General features: G+C 25.8%; 1 protein-coding gene across 1 annotated transcript; it reads right to left on the minus strand.

Moving 5' to 3' along the window:
• Positions 1–35: 35 nt before the first annotated feature.
• Positions 36–19,447, minus strand: LOC132939727 (E3 ubiquitin-protein ligase RNF123-like). The gene is made up of 16 exons (XM_061007057.1): positions 19,208–19,447; positions 18,930–19,077; positions 10,440–10,639; positions 10,227–10,363; positions 9,262–9,529; positions 7,425–7,660; positions 7,203–7,313; positions 6,862–7,114; positions 6,624–6,786; positions 6,187–6,380; positions 5,986–6,125; positions 5,710–5,889; positions 5,455–5,617; positions 4,735–4,887; positions 3,758–3,938; positions 36–1,238 (listed from the first exon to the last, which is right to left on the minus strand). The coding sequence occupies exons 1-16, from the start codon at positions 19,386–19,388 to the stop codon at positions 1,103–1,105; spliced, it is 2,844 nt and encodes a 947-aa protein (XP_060863040.1). The 5' UTR covers positions 19,389–19,447; the 3' UTR covers positions 36–1,102.
• Positions 19,448–22,018: the final 2,571 nt, after the last annotated feature.

The following is a 22,018-nucleotide window of genomic DNA, read 5'->3' on the forward strand; positions in this document are numbered from 1 at the left end:
TATAAACTATGATATTTTTAAAATCTGTGTGTTTAATACAAAGTATTGATCTTTGTATATTCGTTAATTTTTATTATTCAACCAAGAATAACCGGTGTATTTAAAACGTGTTTTAGTAAAATTAATATCCAAACATAATGTCGTTGTACAATAGGTAGGTACTATACTAAAGAGTTTATATAATATTCAAATACAATATAACTCGATGCATATTAAAAAGGAGACCAACTAAGGGTTGTTCACGGCTCTTTTAAAATTTGAATGCATTATTATATTTTTTTTTATATAAATTTTGAGTGGAACTTGGTTTAGCCCAAAATAGTCGAAATTGTATTCAAATTTAATATCATATTTACTTAAGATTTCTTCAGATATTTTGTACTTTGTTTCTTGAAAATTATTAGGAAATTCAAAAAGAGGACTTTGTTCAATTTACAAACCCTCGTTAAACAGTGTCAGTTAATTTTCTACCCTGAAAAGTGTTTTCCGAAGAAACGGAAATCATTATTATTTTTTAATTATTGCTACATTTTTGTTAAATTTTTATTTAAGATTTTTTTTTATTTATCAGTAATAAAAAAAGTATGAAACCATTTTATATATATAAAATAAATTACCATTCACGTATTTAAAACATATATTCGACATTTTTTTTTTTTATATAAGCATTTATTATATTATAATAATAATAAATAATACATTTTTTATTTTAGTAACAAGAAATAGTATTACAAAACATTAGAAATATTACTAGAAAGTTACTCTACACTGAGAAAGAACGAAGATTAGTTTTGTACTTGTCAATATCAACTTTAAGGATAATTTATAATGAGTTTATAATTATGTTCTTAAAGATTGATAAATTAATGTTTTGAATTTCACAGCTTTTTATCGATCTGTTATAGTTATTTTGATATCAATTATTTAATATCATTAAATAGTAGGTAGCTAGATTGTTTTATCGATCATAATTTTACATAAATGCCTAACTTTTTTAATTCAATAGTATATCAATATTTTCAATTGTTTATTCAATAATAACTAGTATATGTTTTATGTATATATATAAATATGATATTGGTCTGTAGTTGAGTTCTTTGGGTCACAGTAATGGTGGGGGTTCAGTTCCAAAATCATGTATTACAATCGACGAATTATTAGCATCCACCACTAATTCAATTCTTCCTTTACAGTAAAAACAAACACGTGAATAAAGTACATGATGATTTATACATAATCTGAAATAAAAAAAATTTAATTTGTATTAATACATGTTCAAATTAAAGTACAAGATAAAATCACAATTACCATAGTTCTTATTTACGTATTTAATATCAGTGATAAAAAAACTACCTGAGTACTTAGCATGGGAAAAAATTACATAAATGTATATTATAAAACATTTTCATATACAAGGTGATTCGTCGAGCATAATTAATATACTTACTTAAAGGACATATTTTCAAATTCTTGAGATTTTACTCACCACTTAAGGAGTGTCCTGTGGTGAAACAAACTTCTGTTATTCAAATGAGAACCTCTTTTTAACTTACTAAATTATTTAGTGGATAATTTTTTTTTTTAATATTGATTTACTTTATTCAAAATTTGAACGAATAGTTGTTTAGTTATTAAAATGTTTATATTATGAAGGATAATAGTCTTTAATATTGGTTTATAAAAATATAAAATAGATTTAATATTGGATCTGGTATTTACTATACCTGGACCATTTTTATAAATTGTTAATATTAATGGATTAATCAAAATTACTTAAATTTTAAATTGCCCACTGACTCCTTATCTTCACAAATCCATTATCAAAAACTACTCGTCCATTATTTATATAAAAAGTGAGTTGTTATTCGAAAAACAGAAGTATGTATCTCCACAGGACACTCCAAAAGTAGTACAAAAAACAAAAGAATTTTAATATATGGTATTAAGGTCTTTAAGTAAGTATATTTAAAAATCCCAAAATTCAGATTTTGAATAACTGCGTTGTTGGAGAAGAAAAATGAAGTGAGCATGCTTGGTCAATCGCCTGTATACTGTTAGGTATAATAATAGATATTGTAAGCCCAAACTCCGCTAAATAAAAAAAGCGGGTAAGTGGGTGTCGCTCTGTTGTACATTTGGTTACAGTAATGGATGGTGTTAACTGTTAAATATGAATTCAATGATATAAAATCACTGTATATGAAAAACGATTCTAAGCAAAGACTCAGCCTATAATATTACTAAATATATTTGATGATATAATTGTGATTAAAGTTTTTTTTTTTAGTACAACAGTAAGTTAAACTATTGTTGACAAAAAATTACATTTTAAAATGTCATTATGTGTATACAATATAATAATATACTTTAAAAGTTTAAGTACCCACAAATAATATTTTTAAATTACAACAAAATAACTAAAATTGTTATTCTTTGTTTTAATATGTAATTTTGTCCAAATTCGAACTTAAAATGTCTGAGAAATTAACCGTGTTTATATATTTTTTTGATTTTTTGTTTACAGTTTAAACTATTTATGAGAATCCTTGTTTTATATTTTCAATCCTTAGCTATAAAAATTAAACATTTTATCATTTTTTAACTACGATTATTTTGTCAAAATTTAAACTTTAAATACCTACCTACTTAAAAAAAAAAATTGTGCCTTAAATAATCTTAATCATTAATATTTATCAACTGCTATAATAACAACTTATAAGGAACTTTGTAATAAATTTTCTAGCTTTTTTACCCAACGAATAAAATTTTATTGAAATGTATAAAATAAAAAACTAAAAAAAAATTATTTTTCGGCTAACTATATTCACTTTCTTATTAGAAAATATGCTGTTGACGAAAATCGGAGGATTTTTAGTGTCCCAAGAGGTCATGACACAAATAAAAAAAAAAACAAATAAATATTTTTAAAAAAACACAAATCATTATAAAATCAATACATTTATCGCTCAGAATCTAAAACTTGTACCTAATGAGTAGGATATTCATCAAACACACGAGCTTGAAAAAAACTCGTATTGAAACTTGAATTTAAAATGTAGGTACATAATAATAATGATATTTTAATATATTTTTATTTTTTTATTTTTTTATTTAAATTAATATCGAAAGATTACTAGGCCTCACTGAGGAAAACTCGTGTGGAGGTATAGGTACACAATAATTAGATTAGAAGTTAGAACTGTAAAAGAAGAGCAATTTCTAATTGTATAAGGAATTATGTATTATGCACTAGCAAATTTTAACACAAGGTATTATCGTTAGATTAATTTATCGCAATTATTTGACTGGCAGCACTGCGGGCAACCAGCGCTTATATAATTTTATTCGGGAAACTTTGATTCCCAGAACGCCTTCTCTTTCAAAAGAGATGATAAATAGTATTAAACAGACAAATCCCCAATGTTGTTATATAACCCACAGGGACTTATTATGTGCCACTTAGTTTTTAAAAAATGTAGCATTTTTAATATGAGGATTGTGAATTTTTGCAGATAAATTAATTTGCATTATAGTATGAATTTACGTAAGTAAGCAGTTAAGCACATGACTTTTCATGCATTTAATGTATTCTGCCCACGTATTTTCGCTTTTATATAGTATCATAATATATTATAATAATTGTCTTAAGTTATACCTAATGACTAATGAGTATTGAGTACAATTTTTGGGACTTTTTAGAACTATTATGAATATTATAATAACTATTAAGTTGACTATAATATGATCATGAACTCACTTGCAGCATTGGTGTTTACACGGTCTCAAAGTTACATTGTTTTTATTTGAATAACATATTATACACAAATCCTCCTCATTTATGCTGGAAGCCATAGACTTATGGCGTCTCATGTACCAATCCAAATGTTGGTACATATCACCGACTTTTTTAAGTTCTTCCTTAGTGAAATAAGTTTTATCTAGTGAAGACAGAATACGTTAAACATTATAAACTAAATATGTACTGTAGTCTGCAAAACATAATTAACGAATATTTAATTATAAAAGTAAACAAAATTGAATTAATAATTAACTATACAATGTGTCCCGTAAAGATTTACTGTTATAAAGTGGTGAAAGTAATGTAATATCTATTACTAGGTATTATATTCTTTAGGGAAATACTGTATAGGTACCTACTGTAAAGAAGATAATTTAAATATATAGTATAATATAAACAAAGCCGAATTCTCCGGGAAGATTTGAGTTTTTTTTCTTATTTAGTTAACAAAACAATATTGATGTAAAAATAATGGAATTGTTTAAATATTTCAAAACCGTAAATTTGTAAAGCTTTTATTTTAATTCATGTCGGGATTTAGAGATATTAATTGAGGTATTCTCTTTCTACCTTTAATCGTCCTTTATATAAAGTTGTTATAATTCTCTTTATTCCAAATCTCCAGAAGTATATAAATCGAAATTGACCTGACTTTAACATTAATATCGTTTATTTAAATTTAACTTTATAGTTAATCATGACATTATAATATAGAATAAAAACATTACGGATTAATTGATTAAAACTTAAACAATATTGTATTTAACTAAGCAGTTATAGACCTTTAGTAGGTAATTATAAGTACTTAATAATAAGAAAAATGTAATTAAAGGAACCAAAAGAAAAAATATATACCTAATATTATATCATAACTATGGTATTAAATATTATTAAAAACATAATTATAAATACTTTAATATACAAATATCATTTACAAAAACTCAAGGAAAATGGTTCATCATTTTCGATTGCTGGTAATATAATAAAGTTCAATGATGCCAAATCAAAATTTGGATCTGAAATTAATACATCTGTAATTTCTGGGATACTGGAAATGTTACTGGGTCTTTCAGCATTTTCTTCTGTAACTAATATAGTTGCATAAGTTATTTAAATATTTAAGCAAAGAAATTTAGGTCATGAAATTTTTAGTTTTCAAGCTTGTGCTGTCAAGGCAATTTTATAAAACTCAAAACATTAAAATAAAAATTATACTATTTAAGTAGCTATAGTCTCTACAAAGTACAAACATTTTAATTCTGTATTTAATATATTTTGTATAATGTATTATGATAGATAAAATAAGTTAAGAATTAGAAAAAAATGAAAATTTAGATTTTAATACTATTCTAAATAAGTAATCATAATCAATCAATCGATTATTTTTTTAGAAGAAATTATATAACCACTGTGAATAACAAATAATATGTATATTGTGTTACACACTACAATATAGAAATATAGAAATATTAAAACAATTAAAAACGTTAAGTTTAGTATTTAGTTACGATTTTTATTAATCTATTGAGTATTAAAAATAAATATATTTTGTTTACTTATTTATATTTTTGTTATAAAATAGCAGAAAGTATAATGTATAAGACGTAGCTGATTATGTTTCAATTATTTAAAATATATGAGGTTTTTTCATTCACCCTTTTTATTTATTTCACCGTCTAACATAGATAACAAAACACCAGTTGTCGCTACAAGAATTGTAAACTTATGTACACATTCCATATGCGGTAAAGATGATTGAAAAATTCGGCTAAACGTAGAAGATGAGGCATTTATACGGTTGAGAATTTGACATATTAACTGAAAAGCACAAAACAATTAATGTATTACATTATGTAAGTAATGCATTATATTAAAAAAAAAAAAAAAACAATTCGAATATTCTTCGCAACCTGAAAAACTCTGCCAAGTGATCCTTCTTGGTCAATTATGATATTACGGTCAAAATGAATCATCATTTCAATAACACGTAATAATGTTACAGTGTAAATAAAACTTTTACCACACATTTTTAGCTTGTTCTCTTCTTCCGACGAAAAAACAAGAGAATTGTTTTCGTTTATATCTTTTATCTATTAACATTGTAAGAGTGAAAGTATATAGTTTCATATATAAAATGAAACTTACAAAATGTAATGTATGAATATCATCAACACAATCGTACATACTTCTTGGAATAAACTTATGAACTCAGAAAAAGCCCAGTTTAGATAATTCAAAGAGTTATTGATAAAATTAGACGCCATTTCTTTGTCTTGAGCTATAACCGTTCGTATGTCATTTTGTAACACGGTAGCAGGTGGTCGTACTGTCGAGAAAAAACACAATAATTATAACTACCTAGTACAAGAAAGTTATAAAACTATAACCAGTGCCCATGTTAGAAAACACAATTTCTTCAAGTGCTCCTTGTGTAGAGATGTGTTTATTTTTTAGATGAGGCGGTCGTACATAACGAAATGCAAATCCAGAACCGTACCAAATTAACATCAATATTAAATTGGTTTTGATCCACATTTTTCGCTCCGTCGGTTTTAAAATTGATTTGATCGCACGCAGTCGTCTAAAAAAAAAATATTATTCTCATCGTTATTAAACATAATAGGTATGCTGATTTGTATATAAACCATGTATAATAATGACATGATATAGGTACTTGGTATATGTATTATGTATAATGTATAAAGGTATATAGGTGGCTATAGTATATACATCAGTACATCACAATAAATTATAAAAAAAATTTAAAAATATTTCACGGATTCAATTAAGAAAGATATTGTTAAATAATGTAATTAAGTCTTACGATCTTTTTCCAACTGATTGGAGAATAACAACTGATTTAGGGTTAGTCAAATACAAAGTGACTCCTTGTAAAATGATTTCTTTGGTTTTCGGATGGATTATTCTATGATCATTTAAAATGTCAAGTAATATTTCAGCAATTAACATGGCTAGCCATTTTTTAGCTAAAATTAAAACATGTATTTAATATCTGGATATTACGATTGTTCCAACTTGTTATTTTAAACGCGTAATATTACCAACTATAATAGCATCAAACTTCTGAATTACGTTAGTGTAATCAGGCAATAGAACAGCTAATCCCATCATATTATCTATATAAAATTCTGGGACAAATCTGAACAATTCGTCTTCAACATCTGAACAATATTTTACCGTGTTCGAAACGATCGAGAGAATCCATTCTAAAATTTGTTCATTTGCGCCTAAAAATATCAAACTCTTCAGCCAGGCTACATGCCTCATGGATAAACAAATTCTTTTTTCAATGTCCTAAACAAATATGTATATATAATTTGTTTTCAATATGTCAATAGACGTATATTATGTAAATGTTTTATAAATGTATAAAAAATAATACCTTAAGAGTGTGCTCTAACATGTCCACATTTTCGTTGGAAATTCTTAATTCATAATCTACTATAGCATAATCTATCGATAAATCGACTAATCTGTCTTTAAAAGCTACATACTATAATAATACATTATATTATATTAATAAAAATGACAACAAATAATTAATAACGTGTAACTCGTACTACGCCTTAAAGATATATAATGACGTGTTGCGTTCATATCTTACTTCAATTAACTGCCTATGGCTAGCTACGTGATATAAGCACATTATATTGTTCAGCAGCACAGAAAATACATGCTTTTTGTCAGTAGGCAAATGATCAAATGACAATATTCTATTCATGACAGTATCGGCGATATGGGCGTTTGCATTTCTGTCTTCAGTATTCCTAATGATCCTTGTTAAAACGGTAATCAAACCAGCTGCTGAATTAATTTCTATCATTTCATCCTCAACGTCGACTTGAACAAAAATCGTATAACGCTATATGACAATTGTAAGTAGGAACTAGGTATTAAGTTATATTATAATTAAATCAAAAAGTATAGAAGAAATACCCCTTTAAATGATTTAACGTTACTCGCACTTAATTAACATATCACGTACACTTTGTACACTTGCCATTTAATGACGGGATAATATTATAATATAATTGAATAATATTGAACATGAAATAAACATATACTATTAGGCAGTTATTATTTTAAATACACGTAAAACATACAAATAATATTACTGTTTGATTTTGATAATGTATTAATTAATACAGGAGTGAAGTGTGGGGAAGAAAATTAAATCTATTAAATTTAACGGTACAAACCGTACAAATGTGCAATAAAAGTAACACTCTGTATTTAAGTAGGCAGCATTGCATATACGTGGTGCATAAAATTATAAAAGACTTTTATTAATAAGTAATTAAGTTATAAAATATTATTAGCAGGTCGCCAGGTCACACACTACGGTTTTATTTTCCCGTGAACAACCTATTTCCACGTAAAAGGTTCGAACTACATAAACGGACAAATACAACCGCAGTGTGTGAACTGCAGCTTGAGAATAAAAAAGTATGAATCACGGAAAACAGAAAGAAGCATGTTATTAAAGATTGCGAATTAATATGAAAATATTAAACGTCGAATTATCCAAGCTACAAAAAATTTGTGAAAAATATTAGCAAATTATAGACTATATTATTATTTACGATGTGACAAGATAAATAAAAAAAAAAAAAAAACGATTACATTTTAATAGAAAACACCATTTTTTTACGAAATATTATTTTGCATTAGATTGTAAAATAAAAGTATAACGCAAGAAAAGCACATGAATTTAATATCATTACAATTTTAAATGTTATTAACTAAACAACACTGTAGTTTAAAACACTAAAGGCACCAAGACTTTTTATTTTCTTTAATTTTTTTTTTATAGAAAGTATATAATTCATTATAAAATATAGTCTATAACATTTTAAGCAAAATACGCTTAAGTAGTTACTTGAGTGACAATAATAATATTATCACTATGATAGATGTTATGAATTGTATTCATTGGATAAATTCTGCAAGATAGAATAATTTACAAACCTTTCCCCGCCAAAGACATAGTATACACTAACTAACTAAAAAAAAAAAAAAATAATAACGCCTTATAAGAACGGCTAGACCCTACCAACTAAAACCTAGCTGGATTCAAAGATTACAACATAATATAATGCATTACAAATTTTTAAAAAAAAACTAATGCAATATAGGTAAGCTTATAGCGCTGCATAATTTTTTTTCAAATACCCATTTTTTCCATTTAAGAATACAAATACAAAACGATTGCCCATACTATCCAACGTACACAAAATATATTTTTATATAATGTTTGATTGCAACTTTTTTATTCAAACATTTATGTATATTACCTACGTCGCGGTCGACCAAAGTAAAATAATATTTATACTAAACTAAAATTGAACCATAGCCAATAAATATATAGGACGCAGTATTTATGCTATCAGAAATCTGGTCACTGTCCCCGTAGTTAAATACATCACTTGTAAGAATATTACTTTCAATGTCATCATCATTTCGGCTGTCGAACGGAGGTCCTAGTTTCGATTTAATATTTTCATTATATGTGTTTTTCAGATACGAAAATGTGCCTCCAATTCGTTCAATTCCAAAAAAATTGTAGTTTTCCAAATAAAAAATATTTGGGTGTATTCTTAAATTTTCTCCGGCTGTTAGTTCTTCAGTCCATAGTTCACGTAATAGAAATGACATACGAAAGAACGTACTTAACAATACCGGACCCGGTAATTTTAAAATAGGATCATTCTAGATAATATAAAGAAATAGAAAATAATGTACTATTTAAAACACTTAAATCACAATATTTTATATCATTTATTGTAACGTATGAACACAGCTATTTCCTATTTTTTATTTTTATATGATTATTCATAACATTACCATCGAGTATCAATAATATTCAAAATTATTTTTCTAAAATATCTATAAATTACTTTTGTAATAACACGCGACCGCTCCTTTCAGAAGAATTTTAAATAATGGTAGCTTAATTTAAAAAATTGAATTAGGTACAACTGAAGTAAACTATTTTATGTATAATATAGTATATTAATCAATAATCAATATTTAAATATCTTATTGGAAGATAATATGAACGGGGTTAGGTAACTGTTAAGTCCCTGCATTAGAGTTTAGATCCCATGGAGCGAAAACAATTCTAATACCTATAATATAGGATTTCAATCATAAATAGTTTATTATACTTAGGTACTAAATATTTTATTTTATTTGTATTCCAATAAGAATACAAACCCTTTTCGTATAGTACTGTTCAATTAATATTAGTTAAACACAATCACTATCGTAAATAGTTAAATAGTTAATTTGGACTTTTGAAGATTGAATAGGTATATTGAATAATACTAAATCTGGGGAAATTTAATACAATTCAGAGAAAAAATGTCATAATATCACGATAATAAAAATAATTAATAATATTTACCCTCCAATAAATCATATTTTCTTGGGTAAAACTTTGAAATCTTCTACTAAATAAAACTCTGGAGCTCACCACTGTGTCAGTTTGATCATTGTCGTTTAGTAAGGTTTTAAGAAATATTATTTGAAGTTTTTCTAATTCTGTTAGGTTAAAATATTATTTAAATGTAATAAATATGGGTTATGAATAAGTGTATTTATATAATATATATATTACGATTTAATATTTTTTTTATTTTTTCACCCGCTTCGTTGTAAGACGCTTTACATTTCCTATAATCTTGAGGGAAATTCTTTACCAATTTGTTTTGCATATCTTCCGCCAAATCCACATTCTCTATACTCCAATATACACGTGGTATCATTTTTTCGAGCATTTCATCGGTCGGAGATATAATATGCAAGAAGTGGGCAAATCTATAAAATTAATTATTTTTTTAATGCATATTGTATACAATTACTTTTACAGTATTACACAATTTTGAGAATAATATTATTTGCTGAACTATTGTAATACATTAATACCTTAATGTATCTAATACCAGTAATTCCTATATGTATAGCAATACAATATTTTAATGAAATGGACATTTTGCCCTATAGTAATGAATAGCCCATAATAATATGCCCAGGTTTTTCAAATGCATTCAATGTAGCGTAACTATACAATTTCGTAGGTACGTTTTTTATGAGAATAATTTTAAATAAACAGAGATCTTAATAATTACAAATATACCTACCTATTACTGTACAAAGGGATGAATATAAAATTGATTATTGGCTATTTACTTATTAACTATTGTGTTATCAAACGCCGTGAACCGAACATTATAAATATTGAAATGGTATAATACGTGGATACAATTATTATTTGATTCAAATATATTATACCATATTTTACCTATATATTGTAACTTAATGAGACGAAAAATTCTCTTCATTCAGTACGAAGACCTACTATTTGATGATAAATAAAGAATAGATTATAAGTCAGCAATAGGCGTATTTTAATCTGAAAAAGATTTTCATATTTTCATCAACATTAGTGACAAGTACATATATACTATAGTAATATTTATTATTATATATAGAACAATAATAACTATGAACTGTCAAGACATTACTTTATGTTCAGCACCAAAGCAACAGCATATTATTAAAATCGGTACAATACATTTTAAAACATGAAGTTTCTTACTACTCATTTTAGTTTTGAAATTGTTTCAGTATTATTGTTTGTAATTAATCGTTAAGTATAACTCGTATATCTCTTCGATGATAAAAAAATTATAATCATTATATATTTAATATCGTAAATATAATATTTGTATTTAATAAATAGGGATTAATATTGCACCGTGTGCGGTGTACCTATATTATAATTTATAATTATATATTTGCTAAACAGTATATTTGTGTATTAATATTATCTAATATAAACCTACATTTTGCAAATTCTAAAAATTAATATGCAAATGTATGCAAATTATTGGCAAAGGTTTGAAGAAAACCGGAGAACGTTAATCTTATAAATACCTAATACAAGAAGGTATCAAAATTGAATAGCTATAATTTTATTAAATTTTTTTTAATATTTAAATATTTATTATTTTATATAATATTGTCTCGCCACTCTATACCGATATAAAATATATAATGGAAGTTATATATTTTCTTCAACAGTATTACATAACAACTAATAGTATTATTGTTTGATGTTAATCGTTTATTTAATATTACAATAAGAAAACTGAGCTTTATGGTACTGCAGTTAACATTTGTATTGTTCATTATTAATAATAACTCGAATAAAACCACGAATTACTACAATTGTAAAATGTAAATACATCCAATTTATTCGCAGTAATTAGCAATCAATGGGAACCAGATTTCAGATTTTAATCACATTTATAATTTATCTAGAATTTTATTATATTTTCTTCAACTCTGAGTGATTAAAATGAGAACACTATAATAGTATAATGATGTAGTGGATTACAGTGAGATTGGCCTTAACTTTGAACTATTTAAATTTGAGTTTTAAAGATTAAACAGTGTTGTCTTATTTTATTTTTGTTATAGTTATATTTCTGTTTCTCCATATAGGTAGGGTTTATTTGATTTAAAATGAAAATTGTTGTATTTAAATTGTTAATAACACGGAAAAATATCCCTACACTTAGTTACAATATTTTATGTTGATAAAATAAATGTATAATGTTGATAAATCTAAAATCGTGCTAAAAATAAATTGAATTGCTGTTAGAATATATTATTATCAGTCACATGTTCACTATAATTAATACCTACATCAAACACTAACTATCAAAGATGATACAATGTACTTATATAATCTGTAATAGAATATTATAATATTATATACATTAAATTTAAACTAAACTATTTCCCTTGGCTCTTTTGTACAATAATTAACAAACATACTTATGCATAACATTATGTAATTATAATATTCCACTTGCAAAACGAGAAACACAATTTTATAAAATAATTAAGTGTGTATTGTCTAATGTAGTTTTTCATTGAGAGTCATTCAACTTTTAAAACGCGAAAAATATAATATTATATAGTTTAAAATAATAGTACGTACTTAATCTTGTCGAAAAAAATATTTACAATTGTCTCTTTTCTAGTTTTGGTTTCTTGACAAATTGCAGTTAAAAGTTTGAGTACCGTTGATTGATGGGATACGTCAAATTGATTCCTCCACGTACATTTAAATTCACAAAGCAGACAAAATATTAAATAATTCATGATGGAAACCATTCTATATTTCTAGGCAATTGGAAAACTTTATGGTTACTGTACGTCTGTACATTTTAATTAGTTAAACCTTTAAGGCTTTAACCATATACTAAAATAAATTAAGAAACACGGCATACTACTCTATGATAAATGTTATAATATAAACATTAAACATAACGTTGAATTTATTGAAAGGAGTAGAAAATCCAAAATCATCAATACATAAAAAACTAAAAAGCTAACAACTTTTGACATAATTTTTAAGGTAGAGACTATTCTCCAGAGTCCTTGAATAGAAAAAAATAATAAAAATTTATTTTATTCGTCTTATTTAATTTCGAAAACAGCAAAAATATAAGCATAATTAAATAAAAATAACTTACTAATTCTGTCTAAGAACAATTATTTTAGATTCTGAGCGGAGCGATGAATGTATTGATTGTATAATTATATATGTGTGTTATTTTTTAATATTTTGTGTCTTTCATCATCTTTTAGGACAGTAAAAATCCTTAAACAGTATCTTTTCTAATAGAAAAGTGAATCTAGTTGGTACTTTGGGGGGTCAAAAGTAAAAAATTTCTAATAGTTTTCAAAATCGCAGAGAAAAACAAAAAAAAATTAAAGAAAACCGGGAAATTTTACACAAAATTGATTTTGGTTTTCGGTGTAACTGTAAAACAAATTAACGTATACATGGAATTTTCACTGGGTTCTTATATTAGCATTTTCTATACATGATTAAATTTTCAAAAACAATTGATTTATTTTGAACTATTTCCTGACATCTTCAGTTTCAATTTTTTTAAATTTTTTTTCTATGAATGTCAATAAAATGTTATTTATTGGGTAAAGAAGCTTGAAAATGTAATACAAAGCTCCTAATATATTGTTACAATGACATTTAAAAAATATTAAAATTCATAGTCACAATTTTTTATTATAAGAATTTAAAGTTGAAACCTTGCCAAAATACGTACAAATCACGAAAATGTGCAAATTATTTTGAGTTAGAAATACATAAAAATGTTTCATTTTAAATCTAAGACTTGAAAATGTAATACAAGATTCCTCATAAGTTTTTCTACATTTATCAAAAAAAAAATGTCTACAAGAAAGTCAAATTAAATTTTTATGAGCGTTTGAAATTCATATTTTTACAACATTGGATATTCACTCAATTTCTCATGTAGCGATTTTCTTATGTTGTAATTCAAAAACGAATGACCATAGATAAATGAAATAATCACTAGTTGTTTATATTTTAATTGCCTATACACCATACAATTTTGAAAATATTTTGACTCTTTTTGTGCTGTTTACGGAAATTGTCAGTTTTAAATTTGTTTAGTTTTTTTTTCTATAATTGTCAATAAAATTTTATTTGTTGGGTCAAAATGCATGAAAATAATAATAAAATAATATGAGACTTCTGATATATTGTTATTATAGTAGTTGAAAAATATTAAAAATACATTTGCAAAATTTTTTTTTATAAGCATTTAAAGTTTAAATTATGACAAAATGTATCAAGTTTAAAAAGGTGGGTAAGTGGATGTCGCTCTGCTGTGCAGTAGGTTACAAGTGGGTCACTGTAATGGATGGTGTTAAATTTGAATTCAATGATATAATATCATTGTATAAGAAAAACGGTCAGTCAGCTTATGATATTATACTAAGTATATTTGATGATATTATTGTGAATAAAGTAATTTATATATTTACTTATTTACGTGGACCTTGTTTTAGATTTTCAATCCTTAGCTACAAAAGTTGAATATTTTATAAATTTTTAACTACAAAATAATTATTACATTTTAACATTGATAAATTTTGTCAAAATTTGAACTTTAAATGCTTATAAAAAAAAATTGTGCCTATGTATTTTCAATATTTTTCAACTGCTATTGTAACAATATATCAGTAGCCTTGCATAAAATTTTCACGCTTTTCTACCCAACAAATAAAATTTTATTGATATTTATAGAAAAAAAAACTAAACAAATTGAGAACTGACAATGTCCGTAAACAGCTCAAAAAGAGTCAAATTATTTTCAAAATTGCTAGATTAGCATTAAATGCTAATATAAACATTCAGTGAAATTTTCAAGTATCTACAGTCATACGTTTTTTAATTACAACAAAATAAGAAAATCGTTATACGAGAAATCGAGTGAATATCAAATGTTGTAAAAATATGAATTTCAAACGCTTATAAAAATTTAATTTGACTTTTTTGTAGACATTTTTTTTTTGGTAAATGTAGAAAAACTTATGAGGAATCTTGTATTACATTTTCAAATCTTAGATTTAAAATGAAACATTTTTATGTATTTCTAACTCAAAATAATTTGCTAATTTTCGTGATTTTTTCGTATTTTGTCAATATTTTAACTTTAAATGCTTATAAATAAAAACCGTAACTAAGGATTTTTAATATTTTTCAAATGTCATTGTAACAATATAGTAGGAGCCTTGTATTAAATTTTCAAGCTTTTTTACCCAACAAATAACATTTTACTGATATTTGTAAAAAAAAAAAAACTAAAAAAAATGGAAACTGAAAATGTCCGTAAACAGCTCAAAATATGTCAAAATATTATGGTGTATAGAAAATGCTAATATAAACATTCAGTCAAAATTTCACGTACCTACGGTAATTTGTTTTAGAGTTACACAAAAACCAAAATCGATTTTCTCTAAAACAGATTTTGCGTAAAAATTCCTGTTTTTCCTTAATTTTTCTTTTGTTTTTCATGTCGCTTTTGAAAACTACTAAATTTTTGACCCCCCCCCCCTCAAAGTACCAACTACATTCACTTTTCTATCAGAAAAGTTACTGTTAAAGAAAATCCAAGCACTTTTACTGTCCTAAATGGTGATGACAGACACAAAAAAAAATTAAAAATTAAAAAAAAAACACACATCGCTTCGCTCAGAATCTAAAATGTATAATATGTTCAACTTTTATAGCTAATGATTGAAAATTCATAACAAGGTTCCACGTAAATAGGTTATATATAAATTTCTTTATTCACAATTATATCATCAAATATCTTAGGAATATTATAGGTTGACTGGTTTTCGCTCAGAATCGTTTTTCTTATGATATTATATCATTGAATTCAAATTTAACACAATTCATTACAGTCACCCACTTTAACCTACTGTACAGCAGAGCGACACCCACTTGCCCACCTTTTTATTTTTAATACCGGTGTCATTATAATTGTATCTCAATTGAAAAGTTACCTATATGTAAACACAGATCTATATTCAAAACAAAATTTAATTCACATGAAATTAACTCTGAGCTTGAATCGATTGAAATTATTAATTGTGACTAACTAGATACGATTTGCTACCAAAAACCACACTCAAAGTTAAAGATTGGAGAATTTTTTCTGCCCCAGAATGTGATGACAGACAAAAAAATAACACACATGTTCCTCTCGGAATCTAAAATAACATATTAGTTGTTGTAAGTGTACCTAATGACAATCAAATATTTAAGATTAATACATGACTGCAGACTGACTATAACACAATGTACGTAAATGCTTAATATTATGACGTGTATAACATAATTATTAACAAATTATTATATTCTTATAATACACTATTATTATATACCATGTTAAAAATATATGACTTACAGGTACGATTTCCCACATTAGTTCAAAAAAAACTATTAGCTTTTGAGGACTTTTTTTGTTCAAATTACTTAAGAATAATATAAAACAGCTATCCATAATAAACTGATTCTTCAATAAGTGTTCAAATTGACGAAACAATATATTTTTTATAACATTATTAACTTTTATTTTATCGTAGTGTTTTAAACTATTCTTCGTCTGAAAATATGAAGTCACTAGAGTTTAAAAAATAATTTCGAATATGAAAGTATAGAACTCACATTAATTTTATTTAAACTGATTTGGCTATCGATTAAAGCGATCATGTTTTTCTCAAGTCGTCTGAAATAGTTAATTAGGACTATCGGACTTTCGATTATGGGTTTTGATCTTAACACTGGAAATTTAAAAGGTCTTCCGCCTAAATTAACAACCACATTTTCTTCTTCGAAAAGAGTTAATGCAGGAAAATACGTCAAGTCTGCACCTTCGTTTAATAACTCTTCGAATATTACACCAAGTGATTGACCATTACTAAAAAATATATAAATGACTACTGCAATATAGTGTGTTTTTTCACTATAAGTATATACGTGGCCAAAATGTTACGAACATTTTCTTTAAATTAAGTGTACATAATATGCAGTTAATAATACTTTATAACTTATTTATGTTAAAATAGTTACATGAATAATATTATATTTAGGCAAAATTGTTTCATGAACCCATCTATATCCGTTTTATAAACGTACGACAGATACGTGTGACATAACAAATTTTCGTTCATCAGAACCAATTTTGTGTTGTTAGCTTCAATATTAAAGAGGTTTGAGTTATTATCAAACTTAAAAATAAAATTATTATTTGTGTATGAACCTTGATTTCTTATGACATTAAAATTATTAAACAATTTACAAGCATGTTTGATATTGAAGTTCAAAAATGCTCTAAAATAAAAAAGTATAATGCCGTAAACAACTGAGTTCTTAAGCGTACTTAAAAAGCATATATTTTCATATTCTTAGATTATTATGCCATTTAAGAAATGCAGTCCTATTTCAATATATTATAATTGCTAACTGTACATTGTTCAACACATTATTATTTTTTTTATGTATTAAAAGATGTATACTTGAAAATTACAAAAATTAGGTTTTGAATAAAATGCATCATTATTAAAATATGAATAAACCTGTATGGCTGTATACAAACATTATTAGCATTGTATTAAATCTTAGCCCAGTCATTATTTGTACAAACATTTTTACATGAACTAAAAGTTACATCGACATAAAACTAATTATTTATTTTTTAGCGTCTACTCCGAATGCTATTTTTATTTAAACTTGATACAAAAAAAACTCATTTAAACATTAAAAAAAATAATCTATAATGCATAATGCATAATCACCAAAAAAATTTTATCCTTAAGTGGAAGTTGTACCCATAAGAATATGTTGTCCCCGTCTTATTACCTAACACATATGTACCAAAATGCACGTCCAGCAGTTCCAATTTTGTACTAACTTCTTGTTAGCTAATTAAATATTAGAGTAGACTAAGAATTTACCTATTATCAAACTTAAATGTAAGAATATTATCTGAGTTTTCTCATTGGTTTTTTTAACTTTCAAGTGAATTATGTGCTTTTCCAAGTAGGTATTATTATTTTACATACTCACATTTTGGTATATATTATATTAATGTTTTACATACTCATTTGTAAAATATTAATACTTGGGAAAGCTCATAATTCACTTAAAAATTAAAATATCGTAAAAAACGAACGAGAGAACAAAGATAATATTTTTGCATTTAAGTTTGATAATAGGTCAATTCACTCTAATATTTAAGCTAACAACATAAAATTGGAACAGCTGGACGTATATTTTGATATATAATGCGTCTGTAAGACGTCCTCTTAGATATTAATCAACCACCAGTATTCAATGGCGTAGACATGATTTATGAAAGCGAGGGCGGGGGGGACAAAAAATAAAACAACAGCTAAATGAGAGGGGAAAATTGGAAAATCCCCCACCCTCTCAAAATTTTTACCTTAGGTAGTCAATTATTTAACAATAAGGAACAATGAATATAATTTGAATTGATTCAAAATTCACATCTAACACAATATGGAAGATTATCCGCTCCAAAGCCAACGGGAGGAGATCTGACCCCCACGTCCGCCCTTGTATACGCCACTGTATGGATACCCATTTCTTCTTATTATTATTTAAATTCCTATTTAATTAAACTATCAGCTATACTGTTAAACTTATATTATAGTAAAGTGACAAGAGTAATACTTGAAAAATTCCATAGACTTGTGTGTTAAGTCAATAGTGCAACCGATTATATTTCCGACCCTCCATTTTCGACCGTACATCGTCGCATTAGACATACTCCACTTTTCTAAACGATAACCATCGAAACCATACGAATTTTCTGTTTCTCCTAGAATAATGTGTAAAGAATAAATATTATATTATAATAAATCATCATCGATAAACCAATATAGCTTGGCACTGTGACGCTGTCTTAATATAGATTATACTTTTTGTAATTGATATATTATGTTAAATACCTACTCCCAGTTCGTCGGTAAACGTACACTTTTGAGTGGCCCATCCTATACGCATCGGCCCATTAGAATTGAGTTGTACTTCGTATTGATAAACGTTATCATCATTGTTTATGCTATGGACCGATTTCATAGTCGCCATATTACTCCTTGAATACATCGTATTGAATGCCGTCAACATCATGTGTCCGTTCCGGTGGTTCGAATTAAAAGATTCGAAATTTTCAAAATACGCTTTCTCAACTGTTAACAGTTCATCGAATGCTGATTTTTCAGCTAATATTTCCATATCTTCTTTCAACTTATCAATGCTAATAATTATAATAAAAATACTCAGTTATAGTTGAGATAAGATAATATTATAATAAAATTGTTTTTAACACTTTACTTTGAGTAAACTTTTTCATTCTTCACTAACGTTTTTAATTTGTTTCTACCGTTTTTTCCAAATATTTTAGTTACTTCTTCGGTCACAATGTTTACTAGGCAAATTAATTTAAAAACAATGTATTTAAGTCGAACAAATAAAATATTATCAAATAGTTATAACCGTCATCGCATTGATAAACCTATTGTACGCGCTTAAACTATAACAAAATTATAAAATATTATAAAACAAAACATATTTTAAATAGATACAAAATTATAAGATACTTATTCGAATCAATCAATGATTTACCATCAATATGGTCAATATTTGGTACGTCCTCCATAAGTATTTTATTTTATTATTTTACTATTCATTTATTTCAAACAACTGTTTAAAATAGATTATACGTTGTATCAATACAACTATAATACCACTTCATATTCCATGACAATTTGAACGATATATTATATTTGTTAAATAATTAATAGGCCAGAAAATAATACATTTAATTGTGGTTTTTATTTTTTTTATTAGTTTTAAATCAGTAACCACCGTAAAAATCTATCCACATCGTATCTGTAACACATAAACTATAATTAACTATTAGTTTACATTAAACAAGTATCTATAAAACGTATTTATCATAATAATTACACGTTACAAGTGTATATTTTTCGAATTTTATTTTGTAATGGTATTGACACTGAAATAAAATATAAAATAAATAATATTCAATACAATTATCCACTAAATAATTTACAGTAAAAATAAGAGGGTTCTCATTTGAAAAACAGAAGTTTGTATCACCAGATGACACTCCTTATGTATACCTACAAAAAAATGTATCAATTTGAAAATATGTTCATTGAGCGTATGTTAAAAATTCCATAAATCAGAATTTGAATAAATTCATTATTAAAGGAAAAATTGGGGAACGAGCATACTTGGTGAATCACCTTGTATATAGATATTTTGTTTCAACTCCATGCGTAAATGCGCTACATGTTGATTTGAATTCGTTATAAATGTTTGGGCTTTTACAACATAATAATATACATAATAAAATATATATCACTCCGTATAATTATATAAAAATATAATAATATAATAAAATACTATAGGTATCTATCATGCGTGTAGGTGTTGCCGTAGAATGTTCTAGGAGGTTCGCGAAGGAATTTAGATAAACAAAATATTAAATAATACGTTATTATGGACACTGCTATCGATAAAATATTTATAAGTGATTAATAGTTAATAATACATTAGTGATATTATCATTTATCTTTCAATTTAATCATAATTTATAATAACTCGCGTGTATACAGGTAGTATGTATTATAATAACGATGGGTACAGCTGAGGTCGCGATCTATACTTATTTTTATTGCGGTGTTTTGACGCCCGATGAATGTTCTAGAACGTTCGGGTCTCGAACGATCTCCACATTTGTTTGTCGTGATATACGTAATACGTACTAATATCAGAAATCCAAGATATTACTTAGTTACAAGTTACAGATCGATTGAAAAAATATGAATTTTAAAAGTTTTTCCGCGTACCTAAATTAATTGCATTCATATTAGGTACCTATATAGCTAAATTTTATTATAATATTGTAATAACGTAGAAATAAGATAAATATAAAAACGACTCCTGTCGATAGTTATATTAAAATCAGATGTTAAAATAGTAAAATTACGCTATTACCTTCCTCCAGGTGTTCGGAGGGCTCTCGAGATCGTGTATTCGAGAATTCGTACTCTCGGAGGGGGGATGGTCAACCCCACCCCCTAAAAAAATGTTATTTGTAGTCCAAAAGGCAAGGCTGGGCATCAACAAGTTAATAAATTAAAGTTAAGTTACTTTTAACTAAGTTAATTAACGAGTTACTTTTTTCTTATGTTATTCAGTATCTTACAAATTAATTAATTCTATTGCCGCACGTAAGTACATTATTTTCCTAAGCCACAGGTTTAAAATAAATTCAATTTTGTAAAAATTAATTTAAAAAAAAAAAGAATCAGAAATGTTAAATTAATATATTAGTTATTATAGTTATATTATTTATTAGTAAATTATAATTTATAATAATAGATATTATATTGCATATTCACAGAAAATATTATATAACTATATTATAGACGGAAATGTTATAAGGGATTACTGTTAATATTACTTTCTTAAAATATTGTATCGTACCTATTGTTTGAAATTTTGAATAAAAATATGGATAACTATTAACAATTAACTTAGCTAATAGTGACACATTCAATAAATATTTTAAAGAAACGTTCGGGCTGTGTTAACAGACCGCGGGCCTATGTACAGATAAGTTTATATTATAAGTATAACAAGTATACAAATCAAAAATGTACAGGTTAATAAAAAAATATTTTTTAAAAGAAAAACATTTATTCTTGTTGGCGATGCACAATATCCTA

This window comes from Metopolophium dirhodum, chromosome 2 (genome assembly GCF_019925205.1).
Source record: "Metopolophium dirhodum isolate CAU chromosome 2, ASM1992520v1, whole genome shotgun sequence".
NCBI classification, from domain to species: Eukaryota; Metazoa; Arthropoda; class Insecta; order Hemiptera; family Aphididae; genus Metopolophium; species Metopolophium dirhodum.

Excerpts from the sequence above, each read along its gene's own strand:
- LOC132939727 (XM_061007057.1), bottom strand. The coding sequence starts at position 19,388 with ATGATGTTGACGGCATTCAATACGATGTATTCAAGGAGTAATATGGCG. Across the intron at positions 7,115-7,202 it reads TGTTAGAGCACACTCTTAAG|GACATTGAAAAAAGAATTTG; the intron begins GTATTATTTTTT and ends ATATTTGTTTAG. Across the intron at positions 6,126-6,186 it reads GTTTTCTAACATGGGCACTG|TACGACCACCTGCTACCGTG; the intron begins GTTATAGTTTTA and ends TTTTCTCGACAG.